Source organism: Rhopilema esculentum, chromosome 14 (assembly GCF_057945365.1).
Source record: "Rhopilema esculentum isolate cy_ngs chromosome 14, ASM5794536v1, whole genome shotgun sequence".
NCBI classification, from domain to species: Eukaryota; Metazoa; Cnidaria; class Scyphozoa; order Rhizostomeae; family Rhizostomatidae; genus Rhopilema; species Rhopilema esculentum.
This window is the reverse complement of record NC_142828.1, coordinates 73,758-95,000: the sequence shown is the minus strand read 5'-3', so window position 1 is coordinate 95,000 and position 21,243 is coordinate 73,758. Positions and strand designations below refer to the sequence as shown.

The 21,243-nt window shown below is 57.7% G+C and overlaps 1 protein-coding gene across 1 annotated transcript; it reads left to right on the top strand.

Annotated features, from left to right (window-relative positions):
- Positions 1-16,945: 16,945 nt before the first annotated feature.
- LOC148958491 (uncharacterized) lies at positions 16,946-19,227 on the top strand (the record flags this gene model as incomplete). The annotated part of the gene is made up of 5 exons (XM_089112454.1): positions 16,946-17,009; positions 17,406-17,442; positions 17,558-17,640; positions 18,298-18,471; positions 19,151-19,227. Coding segments are annotated over 5 exons (435 nt in total), but the record flags the coding sequence as incomplete, so codon positions are not given.
- Positions 19,228-21,243: the final 2,016 nt, after the last annotated feature.

Genomic DNA, 21,243 nt, shown 5'->3' with positions numbered 1-21,243 from the left:
CACCAGCACAGGCACCAGCACAGGCACCAGCACAGGCACCAGCACAGGCACCAGCACAGGCACCAGCACAGGCACCAGCACAGGCACCAGCACAGGCACCAGCACAGGCACCAGCACAGGCACCAGCACAGGCACCAGCACAGGCACCAGCACAGGCACCAGCACAGGCACCAGCACAGGCACCAGCACAGGCACCAGCACAGGCACCAGCACAGGCACCAGCACCAGCACAAACACCAGCACTAGTATAGGCACCAGCACAGGCACCAGCACAGGCACCAGCACAGGCACCAGCACAGGCACCAGCACAGGCACCAACAACATTACTGGTAGAAGCACCTGCAGCAACACCAGCTCCAGCACAATCACCAGCCGAAGGACCGGGTCCAGCACCAGCGCCAGCACCAGCACCAGCACCAATATCAGCACCAGCCAAAGCACCGGGTCCAGCACAAGCATCAGCACCACGACCAACACCAGCACCACCACCAGCACTAGTACCAGCACCAACATCACCACCAGCACATGCACCAGCACCAGCACAAACACCAGCACAAGCACAAGCAACAGCACAGGCACTAGCACCAGCACCACCATCACCAGGACCGGAACCAGCAACAGCACCAGCTCCAGCTCTTTTAATAGTACAGGCGCCAGCACAAGCGCCGCCAGCAGCCCAGTCACAAGCAGATACAACAGCATCAGCACCAGCACCAATACAAGCACCGGGTCCAGCACTAACAGCAGAACCAGAACCAGCACAGCCACCAGCACAGGCACCAGCACAGGCACCAGCACCAGCTCCAGATAAAGCACTGGTACAAGCACCAGCACAAGCACAAGCACCAGCACCAGCACCAGCACCAGCACCAAAACCAGCACAAGGTTGAGCATTAGTACAGGAATCAGGACAGGCACAAACGCCAGCATCAGCAAGAGCAACGGCACAGGCACCAGCAATAGCACTAGCACCAACACCAGCACCAGCACTGCTTTTTTACTAGTACAGGTACCAGCACAAGCGCCACAGCCAGCCCAGGCACAAGCAGAAGCAACAGCCTCAGCACCAGCAGCAGTACAAGCACCGGGTCCAGCCCTAACAGCAGAACCAGCACCAGCACAGGCACCAGCACAGGCACCAGCACAGGCACCAGCACAGGCTACAGCACAGGCTCCAGCACAGGCACCAGAACCCGCACAAGCACAAGCACAGAACCAATACCACCTACAGCACCAGTGCAGGCACCCGCACAAGCACAACAACCCGCCCCAGCAATAGTACTGATAGAAGTACCAGCACAAGCACCAGCACCAAAACCAGCACCAGCTTCAGCACTAGTACAAGCATCAGGACAGGAACAAGTGCCAGCATCAGCAAAAGCAACTGAACAGGCAACAGCACCAGCAATAGTACAAGCACCAGCACCAGCTCTTTTACTAGTACAGGCAGCAGCACAAGCACCGGCACCGGCCCAGGCTCCAGCACTATTACAGGCACAGGCACAAGTGCCAGTAACGGCCTAGGCACCAGCATAAGCACCAGCAGCAGCACCAGCACCAGCATCAGCACCAGCATCAGCACCAGAACCATCGCCAGCCCAAGCACCAGGTCCAGCACAAGCATCAGCACCACCACCAACACCTGCACCAGCACCAGCACCAGCACAAGCCTAAGCACCAGGACAGGCAGAAGCGCCAACACCAACACCAGCACAAGCACCGGGTCAAGCAGAAGCACCAACTCCGACACCAGTACCAGCACTATCACCAGCACCAGCCTAAACACCAGTACAGGAACAAGCACCAGCACCAGCATCATCACCAGCACCAGCGGCACTAACACCAGCATCATCACTCTTTTACTAGTACAAGCAGCAGCACAAGTGCTAGTACCGGCCAAAGCACCAGCACAAGCACCAACACCAGCTCCAGCACCAGCACTAGCTCCAGCCTAAGCACCAGGACAGGCATATGCGCCAGCACCAGCACTAACACCAAACACCAGCACCAGCACCACAACAAGCAACTGAGCCAAGACAAGTACCAGCACAACCACCAGCATCACCACCATTACCAGCCTAAGCATCAGGACAGGCACAAGTGCCAGCATCATCAAAAGCATTGACACAGGCTCCAGCACCAGCACCAGATCCAGCACTAGTACAGGCACCAGCACAAACGACAGTACCGGCCCAGGCTTCAGAACAAGCACCAGCACCAGCACCAGCAAAATCACCAGGACCAGCACAAGAACCAGCAGCACCTCTAGCACCAGCACCAGCACCAGCACCAATCTAAGCACCAGGACAGGCGCAAGCGCCAGCTCCAGCACCAACAGGAGACAAGCAAAGGCACCAGCACCAGCACCAGCACCAGCTCCAGCATTAGTACAGGTACCAGCATAAACACAGGCACCAGCCAAGGCACCAGCACTAAATCAGGCACCAGCACAAGCACCAGCACCAGAACAAGCACCAGGACCAATAACACCTACAGCACCAGCACCAGCACAGGCACCAGAACCAGCAAAAGCTCCAGCACCAGCACCAGTACAGGCACTCCAGCTCTAGTACTAGTACAGGCACCAGCAGAGGCCGCAGATCAGGCACCAACAACAACACCAGCACCAGCACTACCCTAAGCACCAGGACAGGCACAAGCACCAGCACCAGCACCAGCACCAGCACCAGCACCAGCACCAGCACCAGCACCAGCACCAGCACCAGCTCCAGCAAAAGTACAAGCACCAGCACAAGCGCCGGCACCAGCCTAGACTCCAGCACAAATTCAGGCTCCAGCACCAGGACAAGCACCAGGACCAGTATCATCACCAGCACAAGCACTTGCACTAGTACAAGAGCCGGCACTGGCTTAAGCTCCAGCACAAACACAGATAGGAGCACAAGCACCACCACCAGCACAAGCACCACAACCAGACCCACCAGCAGAACCAGCACCAGCCTAAACACCAGCTCCAGCACTAGCACAGGACCAAACCACCTACAGCACCAGTGCAGGCACCAGCACAAGAACCCGCTCCAGCAATAGTACCAGCACCACCACCAGCATCACCACCATTACCATCCTAAGGATCAGGACAGGCACAAGTGCCAGCATCATCAAAAGCATAGACACAGGCACCATCACCAGCACCAGATCCAGCACTAGTACAGGCACCAGCACAAGCGCCAGTACCGGCCCAGGCACCAGAACAAGCACCAGCACAGGCAAAAGCACCGGGACCAGCACAAGAACCAGCAGCACCTCTAGCACCACCACCAGCACCAGCACCAGTCTAAGCACCAGGACAGGCCAGCACCAACAGGAGACAAGCAACAGCACCAGCACCAGCACCAGCTCCAGCATTAGTACAGGTACCAGGATAAACACAGGCACCAGCCCAGGCACCAGCACTAAATCAGGCACCAGCACAAGCACCAGCTCCAGCACTAGCACCATCTCCACAACCAGCAGCAGCACCATTCTAAGCACCAGCACCAGCAACAGCTCCAGCACTAGGAGAGGCACCAGCCCAAATGCCAGCACCGTCCGAAGTATCGGCCAAAGAAGAAGCAGCAGCATCAGCACCATCACCAGCTCCAGCACCTGCTCCTGCACCAGCAGAAGCACAGGGTCCAGCACAAACACCAGCAGTAGTATAGGCACCAGAACATGCACCAGCAACAGCACCAACACCACCACCAGCACAAGCACCCGGACCAATACCAGCACTAAAACAAGCACTAGCTGCAGCACAAGTACAAGCACCAGCATAAGCGCCAGCACAAGCACCAACACCAGGACAGGCATAAGCATCGGGTACAGCACAAGAACCAGCAGCAGAACCAGCACCAGCACAAGAACTTTTTGAAGCACGAGCACCAGCACCAGCACCAGCTCCAGCGCCAGAACCAACAAAAGCACCGGGTCCAGAACCATCAACAGCACAAGCTCCAGCACTAGTACAGGCACCAGCACAGGCACCAGCACCAGCACCAGCACAAGAACTGGGTAAAGCACAAGCACCAGCACCAGCAGCAGCACTATCCTAAGCACTAGAACCACCAGCAGCACCACCACCAGCGCTGGCACCAGCCTAAGCACCTGGACAGGAACAAGCGCCAGGATCATTTAAAGCAACAGCACCAGCACCAGCTCCACCACTAGTACAGGCACGAACACAAGCGGATGCACCGGCCCAGGCAGCAGCAAAAAAAACAGCATCAGCACCAGCACAACCTCCATCACCAGCATCATTCTAAGCACCAGCACCAGAACCAACACCAGCTCAAGCACTGGGTCAAGCACAAGCACCAGCACTAGCACCAGCACTAGCACCATTACCACCATCAGCACCAGAACTAGCACTAGCACCAGCACCAGCACCAGCACAAGAACTGGGTGAAGCACAAGCACCAGCACCAGCACCAGCATCAGCACCAGCACCAACACCAAGACCAGCACCAGCACCAGCAGCAGCACCAGCAGCAGCACCAGCATAAGCACCAGGACCACCACCAGCACCATCACCAGCACTAGCACCAGCCTAAGATCCAGGACAGGCACAATCGCCAGCATCAGCAAAAGCAACCACACAGGCACAAGCACCAGCACCAGCTCCAGCACCAGCATCAGCCTAAGCACCAGGACTAGCACGAACACCAGCACCAGCACCAGCACCAGCACCAGAACCAGAACCAGCCTAAGCACCAGGACAGGCACCAGCGCCAGCATCATCAAGATCAACGGGACAGACACCAGCACCAGCTCTTTTACCAGTACAGACAGCTCTTTTACTAGTACAGGCAGCAGCACAATTGGCAATACTGGCCAAAGCACCAGCATAAGCACCAGCACCATCACCAGCACCTGCCTAAGCACCAGACAGGCACAAGCGCCAGCATGAGCAAAAGCTACAGCCCATGCACCAGCACCAGTACCATCACAGGCATCAGCACTAGTACAGGCACCAGCACAAGCGCCGCCACCAGCCCAGGCACAAGCAGAAGCAACAGCATCAGCAAAAGCACCAGCCTAAGCACCAGCACCAGCACCAGCACCAGCACCAACACCACCACCAACACCAGCACAAGCGCTTGCGCCGGCCCAGCTACCAGCAAAAAGCAACAGCATCAGCACCAGCATCAGTATAAGTAACGGGTCCAACACTAACAGCAGAACCAGCACCAGCACAGGCACCAGCACAGACACCAGCACAGGCAGCAGCACAGGCACCAGCACAGGCTAAGCACCAAGACAGGCAGAAGCGACAGCACCAGCATAAGCATAAGAACTTGGTGAAGCACAAGCACCAGCACCAGCACCAGGACCAGCACCAACACAAGCACAAGCAAAACACCAGCACAAGCACTGGGTCAAGCACAAGCACCAGCACCATTACCAGCACCAACACCAGCACAAGCACTTGGTCAAGCACAAACACTAGCACCAGAACCAGCAGCAGCACCAGCAGCAGCACCAGCCTAAGCACCAGAACTAGCACCAGGACCAGCACCAGGACCAGCACCAGCACCAGCACCAGCACCAACACCAGCACAAGCACTGGGTCAAGCACAAACACCAGCACCAGCAGCAGCACTAGCCTAAGCACTAGGACCACCAGCAGCACCACCACCAGCACTGGCACCAGCCTAAACACCTGGACAGGAACAAGCGCCAGCATCATTTAAAGCAACAGCACCAGCACCAGCTCCACCACTAGTACAGACACGAACACAAGCGGATGCACCGGCCCAGGCAGCAGCAAAAAGAACAGCATCAGCACCAGCACAACCTCCATCACCAGCATCATTCTAAGCACCAGCACCAGAACCAAGACCAGCTCAAGCACTGGGTCAAGCACAAGCACCAGCACTAGCACCAGCACTAGCACCATTACCACCATCAGCACCAGAACTAGCACTAGCACCAGCACCAGCACCAGCACAAGAACTGGGTGAAGCACAAGCACCAGCACCAGCACCAGCATCAGCAGCAGCACCAACACCAAGACCAGCACCAGCACCAGCAGCAGCACCAGCAGCAGCACCAGCATAAGCACCAGGACCACCACCAGCACCATTACCAGCACTAGCACCAGCCTAAGATCCAGGACAGGCACAATCGCCAGCATCAGCAAAAGCAACCACACAGGCACAAGCACCAGCACCAGCTCCAGCACCAGCACCAGCATCAGCCTAAGCACCAGGACTAGCACGAACACCAGCACCAGCACCAGCACCAGCACCAAAACCAGAACCAGCCTAAGCACCAGGACAGGCACCAGCGCCAGCACCCCCACCAGCACCACCACAAGCACCACCACCAGACTTACCACCAGCACAGGCACAAGCACCAGCACCAGCACCATCCTAAGCACCAGGACAGGCACAAGCGCAAGCATTAGCAAAAAAACTACACAGGCACCAGCACCAGCACCAACACCAGCACAAGAGCTGGGTGAAGCACAAGAATCAGCACCAGCACCAGCACCACAACCAGCACCAGCACCAGCACGAGAAACAGGACAGGCAAAAGCACCAGCCCCAGCACCAGCCTCAGCACCAGCACAATCACAAGCACAAGCACAGGGTCCAGCACAAACACCAGAACTATTATAGGCAACAGCACAGGCTACAGCACCAGCAACAGCACAAACACTACCACCAGCACTAACACCAGTACCAGCACAGGTACCAGCAACAGTACCTGCACCAGTTCCAGCACTAGCACCATCACCACAACCAGCAGCAGCACCATTCTAAGCACCAGCACCAGCAACAGCTCCAGCACTAGGAGAGGCACCAGCCCAAATGCCAGCACCGTCCCAAGTATCGGCCAAAGAAGAAGCAGCAGCATCAGCACCATCACCAGCTCCAGCACCTGCTCCTGCACCAGCAGAAGCACAGGGTCCAGCACAAACACCAGCAGTAGTATAGGCACCAGAACATGCACCAGCAACAGCACCAACACCACCACCAGCACAAGCACCCGGTCAAATACCAGCACCAAAACAAGCACTAGCTGCAGCACTAGTACAAGCACCAGCATAAGCGCCAGCACAAGCACCAACACCAGGACAGGCACAAGCATCAGGTACAGCACAAGTACCAGCAGCAGAACCAGCACCAGCACAAGAACTAATTGAAGCACGAGCACCAGCACCAGCACCAACACCATCACCAGCACCAGCACCAGTACCAGCTCCAGCGCCAGAACCAACAAAAGCACCGGGTCCAGAACCATCAACAGCACCAGCTCCAGCACTAGTACAGGCACCAGCACAAGCGCCGCCACCATCTCAGACACAAGCACCAGCCAGGCACAAGCGCCAGCATCAGTCTAAGCACCAGGACAGGCACAAGCGCCAGCACCAGCACAAGCACCAGCCCCAGCACCAAAACCAGCACCAGCTTCAGCACCAATAGAGGCATTAGGACAGGCACAAGCGCCAGCATTAGCAAGATCAGAACTAGCACCAGCACAAGCAGCAGCACCAGCTCTTTTACTAGTAAAGGCAGCAGCACAAGTGCCTTTACCGGCCGAAGCACCAGCATAAGCACCAGCAACAGCAACAGCACCAGCATCAGCATCAGCACCAGCCGTATCACCAGCCCAAGCACCGGGTCCAGCATAATCATCAGCACCACCACCAACACCACCACCAGCACCAGCACCAGCCGGAGCACCAGAACATGCACAAGCGCCAACAGCAGCACCAACACTAGCACAAGCACTGGGTCAAGCACAAGCACCAGCACCACCACCAGCACCTGCACCAGCACCAGCACCAACACCAGCACCAGCTCAAGCACAAGCAACGGGTCTAGCACAAGCTCTAGCATCATCACCAGCACCAGCACCACCACCCCCACCAGCACCGACGTGAGCACCAAGACAGGCAGAAGCGCCAGCACCAGCACCAGCACCAGCACCGGCACCAGCAACAGCTCCAGCGCCAGAATCAGCACAAGCACAAGGTCCAGCAAAAACACCAGCACTTGTATAGGCAGACGCACAGGCACAAGCATCAACATCACCACCAGCACAGGCACCAGCACCAGCACAAACACCAGCACAAGCACAAGGAACGGTACAGGCACCAGCACCACCAGCATCAGCACAAGCACCAGCACCAGCACCAGAACCAGCAACAGCACCAGCTCCAGCACTAGTACAGGCACCAGTACAAGCGCCGCTACCAGCCCAGGCTCAAGCAGTAGCAACAGTATCGGCACCAGCACCAGCAGAAGTACCAGCACCAGCCGCAAAACCAGCACCAGCTTCAGCACTAGTAGAGGCATTAGGACAGGCAAAAGCGCCAACATCATCAAAATCAACGGGACAGACACCAGCACCAGCTCTTTTACCAGTACAGACAGCTCTTTTACTAGTACAGGCAGCAGCACAATTGGCAATACTGGCCAAAGCACCAGCATAAGCACCAGCACCATCACCAGCACCTGCCTAAGCACCAGACAGGCACAAGCGCCAGCATGAGCAAAAGCTACAGCCCATGCACCAGCACCAGTACCATCACAGGCACCAGCACTAGTACAGGCACCAGCACAAGCGCCGCCACCAGCCCAGGCACAAGCAGAAGCAACAGCATCAGCACCAGCACCAGCCTAAGCACCAGCACCAGCACCAGCACCAGCACCAACACCACCACCAACACCAGCATAAGCGCTTGCACCGGCCCAGCTACCAGCAAAAAGCAACAGCATCAGCACCAGCATCAGTAAAAGTAACGGGTCCAACACTAACAGCAGAACCAGCACCAGCACAGGCACCAGCACAGACACCAGCACAGGCAGCAGCACAGGCACCAGCACAGGCTAAGCACCAAAACAGGCAAAAGCGCCAGCACCAGCATAAGCATAAGAACTTGGTGAAGCACAAGCACCAGCACCAGCACCAGGACCAGCACCAACACAAGCACCAGCAAAACACCAGCACAAGCACTGGGTCAAGCACAAGCACCAGCACCAGCACCATTACCAGCACCAACACCAGCACAAGCACTTGGTCAAGCACAAACACTAGCACCAGAACCAGCAGCAGCACCAGCAGCAGCACCAGCCTAAGCACCAGAACTAGCACCAGGACCAGCACCAGGACCAGCACCAGCACCAGCACCAGCACCAACACAAGCACAAGCACTGGGTCAAGCACAAACACCAGCACAAGAACCAGCACCAGCACCAGGACCAGCCTAAGCACCAAGACAGGTAGAAGCACAAGCACCAGCACCAGCATCAGCACCAACACAAGCACCAGCACTATCACCCGCTCCAGCGTCAGAACCAACACAAGCACCAGGTCCAGCACACACACCAGCACTAGTATAGGCAGAAGCACAGTCACAAGCGCCAGAACCAGCATCAACATCAGCATCAGCACAAGCCTAAGCACCAGCACCAGCACCAGCACCAACATCAGCACCAAAACCAACACAAGCACTGGGTCAAGCACAAGCACAAGCACCAGCACCACCAACACCACCAGCACCAGAACCAGCAGCAGCACTAGCCTAAGCACCTGAACCAGTACCAGCTCCATCACTAGAACAGGCAACAGCACAAGCGCTGGCACCGGCCCATGTACCAGCGAAAAGCAACAGCATCAGCACCAGCAACAGCCTAAGCACCAGCCTAAGCACCAGCACCAGCACCAGCGCCAGCACCATCACCAACACCAGCACCAACACCAGCACAAGCACTGGGTCAAGCGCAAGCACCAGCACCAGCACCAGCACAAGCACCAGCCTAAGCACCAGAACTAGCACAAGGGCCAGCAACAGCAGCAGGACCAGGACCAGGACCAGGACCAGGACCAGGACCAGGACCAGGACCGGCACAACAAGCGGATCCAGCACAAGCAACAGCACCACCACCAGTACCAGCAACACAACCAGCACGAGCACCAGGACAGGCACAAAGGCCAGAACCAGCACCAACACCAGCACAAGCACTTGGTAAAGCACAAGCATCAACACCACCACCAGCACCAACACCAGCACCAGCACCAGCCTGAGCACCAGCAAGGCACAAGCGCCAGCATCAGCAAAAGCAGCGTCACATGCACCAGCACAAGCACCAGCACCAGCACAAGCACCGGGTCTAGTACAAGCACAATTACAAGCCCAAGCACCATCACCAGCACCAGCACCAGCACCTGCCTGAGCACCAGGACAAGCAAAAGCGCCAGCACCAGCACCAACATCAGCGCAACCACTGGGTCAAGAAGAAGCGCTAGCACCACCCCCAGCACCAGCGCCACCAGAAGCACCAGCACAAGCACCAGCCTAAGCACCTGAACAGGAACAAGTTCTAGCATCATTTAAAGCAACAGCACAGGCACCTGAACCAGCACCAGCACCAGCTGCATCACTAGTACAGGCACCAGCACAAGCGCTGGCACCGGCCCAGGTACCAGCAAAAAGCAACAGCATCAGCACCGGCACCAGTACAAGCAACGGGTCCAGCACTAAGAGCAGAACTAGCACCAGCACAGGCACCAGCACAGGAAGTGGGCTAGTCTTGTGCTGGACCAGGACCAGCACAAGAAGTGGGTCCAGCACAAGCAACAGCACCACCACCATAACCAGCAACACAACCAGCACCAGCACCAGGACAGGCACAAGCGCCGAGCACCAGCACAAGCCTTTTCTAAAGCTCCAACACCACCACCAGCACCAACACCAGCACCAGCACCAGCCTAAGCAGCAGAAAGGCACAAGCGCCAGCATCAGCAAAAGCAACGGCACAGGCACCAGCACTAGCATCAGCACAAGCACCGGGTCTAGAACAAGCACCAGCACCAGCAGCATCACCAGCACCAGCACCAGCACCAGCACCTGCCTAAGCACCAAGACAAGCATAAGCGCCAGCACCAGCACCACCACCAGCACAAGAACCAGCCTAAGCACCTGGACAGGAACAAGCTCCAGCATCATTTAATGCAACAGCACAAGCACCTGAACCGGCACCAGCACCACCTACATCACTAGTACAGGCACAAGCATCAGCGCTGGCACCGGCCCAGGTACCAGCAAAAAGCAAAAGCATCAGCACCAGCAACAGCCTAAGCACCAGCCTAAGCACCAGAACTAGCACAAGGACCAGCAACAGCAGCAGGACCAGGACCAGGACCAGGACCGGGACCAGGACCAGGACCAGGACCAGGACCAGGACCAGGACCAGGACCAGGACCAGGACCAGGACCGGCACAACAAGCGGGTCCAGCAACAGCACCACCACCAGTACCAGCAACACAACCAGCACGAGCACCAGGACAGGCACAAAGGCCAGAACCAGCACCAACACCAGCACAAGCACTGGGTCAAGCACAAGCAGCAGTACCACCACCAGCACCAGCACCGCCACCAGCAGCAGCCTAAGCGCCAGAACAAGCACCAGCACCGGCTCCACCACTAGTACAGGCACCAGCACAAGCGCTGGCACCGGCCCAGGCGCCAGCAAAAGCAACAGTATCAGCACCAGCACAAGCTCCAGCGCCAGCACCAGCCTAAGCACCAGCACCAGCACCAGCACCAGCACCAACACCAGCACCAACACCAGCACAAGCACTGGGTCAAGCACAAGCACCAGCACCACCACCACCACCAGCACGAGAACCAGCAGCAGCACTAGCCTAAGCACCTGAACCAGCACCGGCACCAGCTCCATCACTAGTTCAGGCACCAGCAGAAGCGCTGGCACCGGCCCAGGTACCAGCATAAAGCAACAGCATCAGCTACAGCCTAAGCACCAGCCTAAGCACCAGCACCAGCACCATCACCAACACCAGCGCCAACACCAGCACAAGCACTGGGTCAAGCACAAGCACAAGCAGCAGTACCACCACCAGCACCAGCACCAGCCTAAGCACCAGCACCAGCACCACCACCAGCTCCAGCACCAGAGCCAGCACCAGCACCAACACCAGCACATGCACTGGGTCAAGCACAAGCAGCAGTACCAGCACCAGCACCAGCACCAGCACCAGCAGCAGCCTAAGCACCAGAACCAGCACCAGCACCGGCTCCACCACTAGTACAGACAATAGCGCAAGCGCTGGCACCGGCCCAGGCGCCAGCAAAAGCAACAGTATCAGCACCAGCACAAGCTCCAGCGCAAGCACCAGCCTAAGCACCAGCACCAGTACCAGCACCAGCACCAGCACCAGCACCAACACCAGCACCAGCACCAACACCAGCACAACCACTGGGTCAAGCACAAGCACCAGCACCATCACCACCACCAGCACCAGAACCAGCAGCAGCACTAGCCTAAGCACCTGAACCAGCACCAGCACCAGCTCCATCTCTAGTTCAGGCACCAGCACAAGCGCTGGCACCGGCCCAGGTACCAGGTGAAAGCAACAGCGCCAGCAACAGCCTAAGCACCAGCACCAGCACCAGCACCAGCACCAGCACCAGCACCAACACCAGCACCAACACCAGCACCAACACCAGCACAAGCACTGGGTCAAGCGCAAGCACCAGCACCAGCACCATTACCAGCACCATTACCAGCACCATTACCAGCACCAACACCAGCACAAGCACTGGGTCAAGCACAAACACCAGCACTAGAACCAGCACCAGCACCAGGACCAGGCTAAGCACCAGGACAGGCACAATTGCCACCATCAGCAAAAGCAACCGCACAGGCACCAGCACCAGTCCCAGCTCCAGCACCAGCAGCAGCACCAGCCTAAGCACAAGAACTATTACCAGGACCAGCACCAACCTAAGCACCAGGACAGGCACAAGCTCCAGCGCCAGCACCAACAGCAGCACAAACACTGGGTCAAGCTCAACCACCACCACCACAACCAGCACCAGCACCAGCTCCAGCACCAGCGCCAGCACCAGCACCAACACAAGCACAAGCACTGGGTCAAGCACAAGCACCAGAAGCAGCACCAGCACCAGGACCAGCCTAAGCACCAGGACAGGCACAATTGCCACCATCAGCAAAAGCAACAGCACAGGCACCAGCAGCAGTCCCAGCTCCAGCACCAGCAGCAGCACAAGCCTAAGCACCAGAACTAGCAACAGGACCAGCACCAGGTCCAGCACACACACCAGCACTAGTATAGGCAGAAGCACAGTCACAAGCACCAGAACCAGCATCAACATCACCATCAGCACAGGCACCAGCACCAGCACAAACACCAGCACAAGCACAAGCAACGGCACAGGCACTAGCACCAGCACCACCAGCACCAGGACCAGAACCAGCATTAGCACCAGCTCCAGCTGTTTTACTAGTACAGGCACCAGAACAAGCGCCGCCACCAGCCCAGGCTCAAGCAGATACAACAGCATCAGCACCAGCACCAGCCTAAGCACCAGCACCAGCACCAGCACCAGCACCAGCACCAACACCAGCACCAACACCAGCACAAACACTGGGTCAAGCAAAAGCAGAAGCACCAGCACCACCTACACCACCAGCACCAGAACCAGCAGCAGCACTAGCCTAAGCACCTGAACCAGCACCAGCTCCATCATTAGTACAGGCAACAGCACAAGCGCTGGCACCGGCCCAGGTACCAGCAAAAAGCAACAGCATCAGCATAAGCACCAGCACCAGCACCAGAACCAGCAACAGCACCAGCTCCAGCACTAGTACAGGCACCAGTACAAGCGCCGCTACCAGCCCAGGCACAAGCAGAAGCAACAGTATCGGCACCAGCACCAGCAGAAGTACCAGCACCAGCCGCAAAACCAGCACCAGCTTCAGCACTAGTAGAGGCATTAGGACAGGCAAAAGCGCCAGCATCATAAAGATCAACGGGACAGACACCAGCACCAGCTCTTTTACCAGTACAGACAGCTCTTTTACTAGTACAGGCAGCAGCACAATTGGCAATACTGGCCAAAGCACCAGCATAAGCACCAGCACCATCACCAGCACCTGCCTAAGCACCAGACAGGCACAAGCGCCAGCATGAGCAAAAGCTACAGCCCATGCACCAGCACCAGTACCATCACAGGCACCAGCACTAGTACAGGCACCAGCACAAGCGCCGCCACCAGCCCAGGCACAAGCAGAAGCAACAGCATCAGCACCAGCACCAGCCTAAGCACCAGCACCAGCACCAGCACCAGCACCAGCACCAACACCACCACCAACACCAGCACAAGCGCTTGCACCGGCCCAGCTACCAGCAAAAAGCAACAGCATCAGCACCAGCATCAGTAAAAGTAACGGGTCCAACACTAACAGCAGAACCAGCACCAGCACAGGCACCAGCACAGACACCAGCACAGGCAGCAGCACAGGCACCAGCACAGGCTAAACACCGAAACAGGCAAAAGCGCCAGCACCAGCATAAGCATAAGAACTTGGTGAAGCACAAGCACCAGCACCAGCACCAGGACCAGCACCAACACAAGCACCAGCAAAACACCAGCACAAGCACTGGGTCAAGCACAAGCACCAGCACCAGCACCATTACCAGCACCAACACCAGCACAAGCACTTGGTCAAGCACAAACACTAGCACCAGAACCAGCAGCAGCACCAGCAGCAGCTGCCTTGATGCCAGGGATAACTTTTTGGTGGGAAGCAGCCTCGTAGTGGCATAGTAGTGTAGACTAGTAAAAAAATTAGATTATATAAAACTTAGGATAGCCAGAAACTGCACCTAAACCAGCACCAGCACCAGCACCAGCACAAGCACCGGGTCTAGTACAAGCACAATTACAAGCCCAAGCACCATCACCAGCACCAGCACCAGCACCTGCCTGAGCACCAGGACAAGCAAAAGCGCCAGCACCAGCACGAACATCAGCGCAACCACTGGGTCAAGAAGAAGCGCTAGCACCACCCCCAGCACCAGCGCCACCAGAAGCACCAGCACAAGCACCAGCCTAAGCACCTGAACAGGAACAAGTTCTAGCATCATTTAAAGCAACAGCACAGGCACCTGAACCAGCACCAGCACCAACTGCATCACTAGTACAGGCACCAGCACAAGCGCTGGCACCGGCCCAGGTACCAGCAAAAAGCAACAGCATCAGCACCGGCACCAGTACAAGCAACGGGTCCAGCACTAAGAGCAGAACCAGCACCAGCACAGGCATCAACACAGGCACCAGCACAGGAAGTGGGCTAGTCTTGTGCTGGACCAGGACCAGCACAAGAAGTGGGTCCAGCACAAGCAACAGCACCACCACCATAACCAGCAACACAACCAGCACGAGCACCAGGACAGGCACAAGCGCCGAGCACCAGCACAAGCCTTTTCTAAAGCTCCAACACCACCACCAGCACCAACACCAGCACCAGCACCAGCCTAAGCAGCAGAAAGGCACAAGCGCCAGCATCAGCAAAAGCAACGGCACAGGCACCAGCACTAGCATCAGCACAAGCACCGGGTCTAGAACAAACACCAGCACCAGCAGCATCACCAGCACCAGCACCAGCACCAGCACCAGCACCTGCCTAAGCACCAAGACAAGCATAAGCGCCAGCACCAGCACCACCACCAGCACAAGCACCAGCCTAAGCACCTGGACAGGAACAAGCTCCAGCATCATTTAATACAACAGCACAAGCACCTGAACCGGCACCAGCACCAGCTCCAGCACCAGCGCCAGCACCAGCACCAACACAAGCACAAGCACTGGGTCAAGCACAAGCACCACCTACATCACTAGTACAGGCACAAGCATCAGCGCTGGCACCGGCCCAGGTACCAGCAAAAAGCAACAGCATCAGCACCAGCAACAGCCTAAGCACCAGCCTAAGCACCAGAACTAGCACAAGGACCAGCAACAGCAGCAGGACCAGGACCAGGACCAGGACCAGGACCAGGACCAGGACCAGGACCAGGACCAGGACCAGGACCAGGACCAGGACCGGAACAACAAGCGGGTCCAGCAACAGCAACACCACCAGTACCAGCAACACAACCAGCACGAGCACCAGGACAGGCACAAAGGCCAGAACCAGCACCAACACCAGCACAAGCACTGGGTCAAGCACAAGCAGCAGTACCACCACCAGCACCAGCACCGCCACCAGCAGCAGCCTAAGCGCCAGAACAAGCACCAGCACCGGCTCCACCACTAGTACAGGCACCAGCACAAGCGCTGGCACCGGCCCAGGCGCCAGCAAAAGCAACAGTATCAGCACCAGCACAAGCTCCAGCGCCAGCACCAGCCTAAGCACCAGCACCAGCACCAGCACCAGCACCAACACCAGCACCAACACCAGCACAAGCACTGGGTCAAGCACAAGCACCAGCACCACCACCACCACCAGCACAAGAACCAGCAGCAGCACTAGCCTAAGCACCTGAACCAGCACCGGCACCAGCTCCATCACTAGTTCAGGCACCAGCAGAAGCGCTGGCACCGGCCCAGGTACCAGCATAAAGCAACAGCATCAGCTACAGCCTAAGCACCAGCCTAAGCACCAGCACCAGCACCATCACCAACACCAGCGCCAACACCAGCACAAGCACTGGGTCAAGCACAAGCACCAGCACCAGCACCATTACCAGCACCAACACCAGCACAAGCACTGGGTCAAGCACAAACACCAGCACCAGAACCAGCACCAGCACCAGGACCAGCCTAAGCACCAGGACAACCCTAAGCACCAGGACAGGCACAATTGCCACCATCAGCAAAAGCAACCGCACAGGCACCAGCACCAGTCCCAGCTCCAGCACCAGCAGCAACACCAGCCTAAGCACCAGAACTAGCACCAGGACCAGCACCAACCTAAGCACCAGGACAGGCACAAGCTTCAGCACCAGCACCAACAGCACCACAAGCACTGGGTCAAGCTCAAGCACCACCACCACAACCAGCACCAGCACCAGCTCCAGCACCAGCGCCAGCACCAGCACCAACACAAGCACAAGCACTGGGTCAAGCACAAGCACAAGCAGCAGTACCACCACCAGCACCAGCACCAGCCTAAGCACCAGCACCAGCACCACCACCAGCTCCAGCACCAGAGCCAGCACCTGCACCAACACCAGCACATGCACTGGGTCAAGCACAAGCAGCAGTACCAGCACCAGCACCAGCACCAGCACCAGCACCAGCACCAGCAGCAGCCTAAGCACCAGAACCAGCACCAGCACCGGCTCCACCACTAGTACAGGCAATAGCGCAAGCGCTGGCACTGGCCCAGGCGCCAGCAAAAGCAACAGTATCAGCACCAGCAAAAGCTCCAGCGCAAGCACCAGCCCAAGCACCAGCACCAGTACCAGCACCAGCACCAGCACCAACACCAGCACCAGCACCAACGCCAGCACAAGCACTGGGTCAAGCACAAGCACCAGCACCATCACCACCACCAGCACCAGAACCAGCAGCAGCACTAGCCTAAGCACCTGAACCAGCACCAGCACCAGCTCCATCTCTAGTTCAGGCACCAGCACAAGCGCTGGCACCGGCCCAGGTAGCAGGTGAAAGCAACAGCGCCAGCAACAGCCTAAGCACCAGCACCAGCACCAGCACCAGCACCAGCACCAGCACCAGCACCAACACCAGCACCAACACCAGCACAAGCACTGGGTCAAGCGCAAGCACCAGCACCAGCACCATTAATAGCACCATTACCAGCACCATTACCAGCACCATTACCAGCACCAACACCAGCACAAGCACTGGGTCAAGCACAAACACCAGCACCAGAACCAGCACCAGCACCAGGACCAGGCTAAGCACCAGGAGAGGCACAATTGCCACCATCAGCAAAAGCAACCGCACAGGCACCAGCACCAGTCCCAGCTCCAGCACCAGCAGCAGCACCAGCCTAAGCACCAGAACTATTACCAGGACCAGCACCAACCTAAGCACCAGGACAGGCACAAGCTCCAGCACCAGCACCAACAGCAGCACAAGCACTGGGTCAAGCACAAGCCCCAGAAGCAGCACCAGCACCAGGACCAGCCTAAGCACCAGGACAGGCACAATTGCCACCATCAGCAAAAGCAACAGCACAGGCACCAGCAGCAGTCCCAGCTCCAGCACCAGCAGCAGCACAAGCCTAAGCACCAGAACTAGCAACAGGACCAGCACCAGGTCCAGCACACACACCAGCACTAGTATAGGCAGAAGCACAGTCACAAGCACCAGAACCAGCATCAACATCACCATCAGCACAGGCACCAGCACCAGCACAAACACCAGCACAAGCACAAGCAACGGCACAGGCACTAGCACCAGCACCACCAGCACCAGGACCAGAACCAGCATTAGCACCAGCTCCAGCTCTTTTACTAGTAAGGGCACCAGAACAAGCGCCGCCACCAGCCCAGGCTCAAGCAGATACAACAGCATCAGCACCAGCACCACCCTTAGCACCAGTACCAGCACCAGCACCAGCACCAACACCAGCACCAACACCAGCACCAACACCAGCACAAGCACTGGGTCAAGCACAAGCACCAGAACCAGCACCAGCACCACGACCAGCCTAAGCACCAGGACAGGCACAATTGCCACCATCAGCAAAAGCAACAGCACAGGATCCAGCACCAGTCCCAGCTCCAGCACCAGCAGCAGCACCAGCCTAAGCACCAGAACTAGCACCAGGACCAGCACCAGGACCAGCATCAGCATCAGCACCAACACCAGCACCAGCACCAACAGCAGCACAAGCATTGGGTCAAGCACAAACACCAGCTCAAGAACCAGCACCAGCACCAGGACCAGCCTAAGCACCAAGACAGGTAGAAGCACAAGCACCAGCACCAGCATCAGCACCAACACAAGCTCCAGCACTATCAGCCGCTCCAGCGTCAGAACCAACAGAAGCACCAGGTCCAGCACAAACACCAGCACTAGTATAGGCAGAAGCACAGGAACAAGCACCAGAACCAGCATCAACATCACCATCAGCACAGGCACCAGCACTAGCAACAGCACAAGCACCGGGTCTCGTACAAGCATCAGCACCAGCACCATCACCAGCACCAGCACCAGCACCTGCCTAAGCACCAGGACAAGCACAGGCGCCAGCACCAGCACCAACATCAGCACTAGCACTGGGTCAAGAACAAGCACCAGCACCACTCCCAGCACCAGCGCCAACAGCAGCACCACCACCAGCACAAGCACCAGCCTAAGCACCTGGACAGGAACAAGCTACAGCATCATTTAATGCAACAGCACAGGCACCTGAACCGGCACCAGCACCACCTCCATCACTAGTACAGGCACCAGCACGAGCGCTGGCACCGGCCTAGGTACCAGCAAAAAGCAACAGCATCAGCAACAGCCTAAGCACCAGCACCAGCACCAGCACCATCACCAACACCAGCGCCAACACCAGCACAAGCACTGGGTCAAGCACAAGCACCAGCACCAGCACCATTACCAGCACCAACACCAGCACAAGCACTGGGTCAAGAACAAACACCAGCACCAGAACCAGCACCAGGACCAGCCTATGCACCAGGACCAGCCTAAGCACCAGGAAAGGAAACAATTGCCACCATCAGCAAAAGCAACCGCACAGGCACCAGCACCAGTCCCAGCTCCAGCACCACCAGCAGCACCAGCCGAAGCACCAGAACTAGCACCAGGACCAGCACCAACCTAAGCACCAGGACAGGCTCAAGCTCCAGCACCAGCACCAACAGCAGCACAAGCACTAAGTCAAGCTCAAGCACCACCACCACAACCGGCACCAACACCAGCGCCAGCACCAGCACCAGCACCAGCACCAGCACCAGCACCAGCACCAGCACCAGCACCAACACCAACACAAGCACTGGGTCAAGCACAAGCAGCAGTACCACCACCAGCACCAGCACCAGCCTAAGCACCAGCACCAGCACCACCAACAGCTCGAGCACCAGCGCCAGCACCAGCGCCAGCACCAGCGCCAACACCAGCACAAGCACTGGGTCAAGCACAAGCAGCAGTACCACCACCAGCACCAGCACCACCACCAGCACCAGCAGCAGTCTAAGCGCCAGAACCAGCACCAGCACCGGCTCCACCACTAGTACAGGCACCAGCACAAGCGCTGGCACCGGCCCAGGCGCCAGCAAAAGCAACACAATCAGCACCAGCACAAGCTCCAGCGCCAGCACCAGCCTAAGCACCAGCACCAGCACCAGCACCAACACCAGCACCAACACCAGCACAAGCACTGGGTCAAGCACAAGCACCAGCACCACCACCACCACCAGCACCAGAACCAGCAGCAGCACTAGCCTAAGCACCTGAACCAGCACCAGCACCAGCTCCATCACTAGTTCAGGCACCAGCACAAACGCTGGCACCGGCCCAGGTACCAGCATAAAGCAACAGCATCAGCAACAGCCTCAGCACCAGCCTAAGCACCAGCACCAGCACCATCACAATCACCAGCGCCAACACCAGCAGAAGCACTGGGTCAAGCACCAGCACCACTCCCAGCACCAGCGCCACCAGCAGCACCACCACCAGCACAAGCACCAGCCTAAGCACCTGGACAGGAACAAGCTACAGCATCATTTAATGCAACAGCACAGGCACCTAAACCGGCACCAGCACCACCTCCATCACTAGTACAGGCACCAGCACGAGCGCTGGCACTGGCCCAGGTACCAGCATGAAGCAACAGCATCAGCAACAGCCTAAGCACCAGCCTAAGCACCAGCACCTGCACCATCACAAACGCCAGCGCCAACACCAGCAAAAGCACTGGGTCAAGCACAAGCACCAGCACCATTACCAGCACCAACACATGCACAAGCACTGGGTCAAGTACAAACACCAGCACCAGAACGAGCACCAGGACCAGCCTAAGCACCAGGACCAGCCTAAGCACCAGGACAGGAAACAATTGCCACCATCAGCAAAAGCAACCGCACAGGCACCAGCACCAGTCCCAGCTCCAGCACCAGCAGCAGCACCAGCCTAAGCACCAGAACTAGCACCAGGACCAGCACCAACCTAAGCACCAGGACAGGCACAAGCTCCAGCTCCAGCACCAACAGCAGCACAAGCACTGGGTCAAGCTCAAGCACCACCACCACAACCAGCACCAGCGCCAGCACCAGCACCAGCACCAACACCAACACAAGCACTGGGTCAAGCACAAGCAGCAGTACCACCACCAGCACCAGCACCAGCCTAAGCACCAGCACCAGCACCACCAACAGCTCGAGCACCAGCGCCAGCACCAGCGCCAGCACCAGCACCAACACCAGCACAAGCACTGGGTCAAGCACAAGCAGCAGTACCACCACCAGCACCAGCACCACCACCAG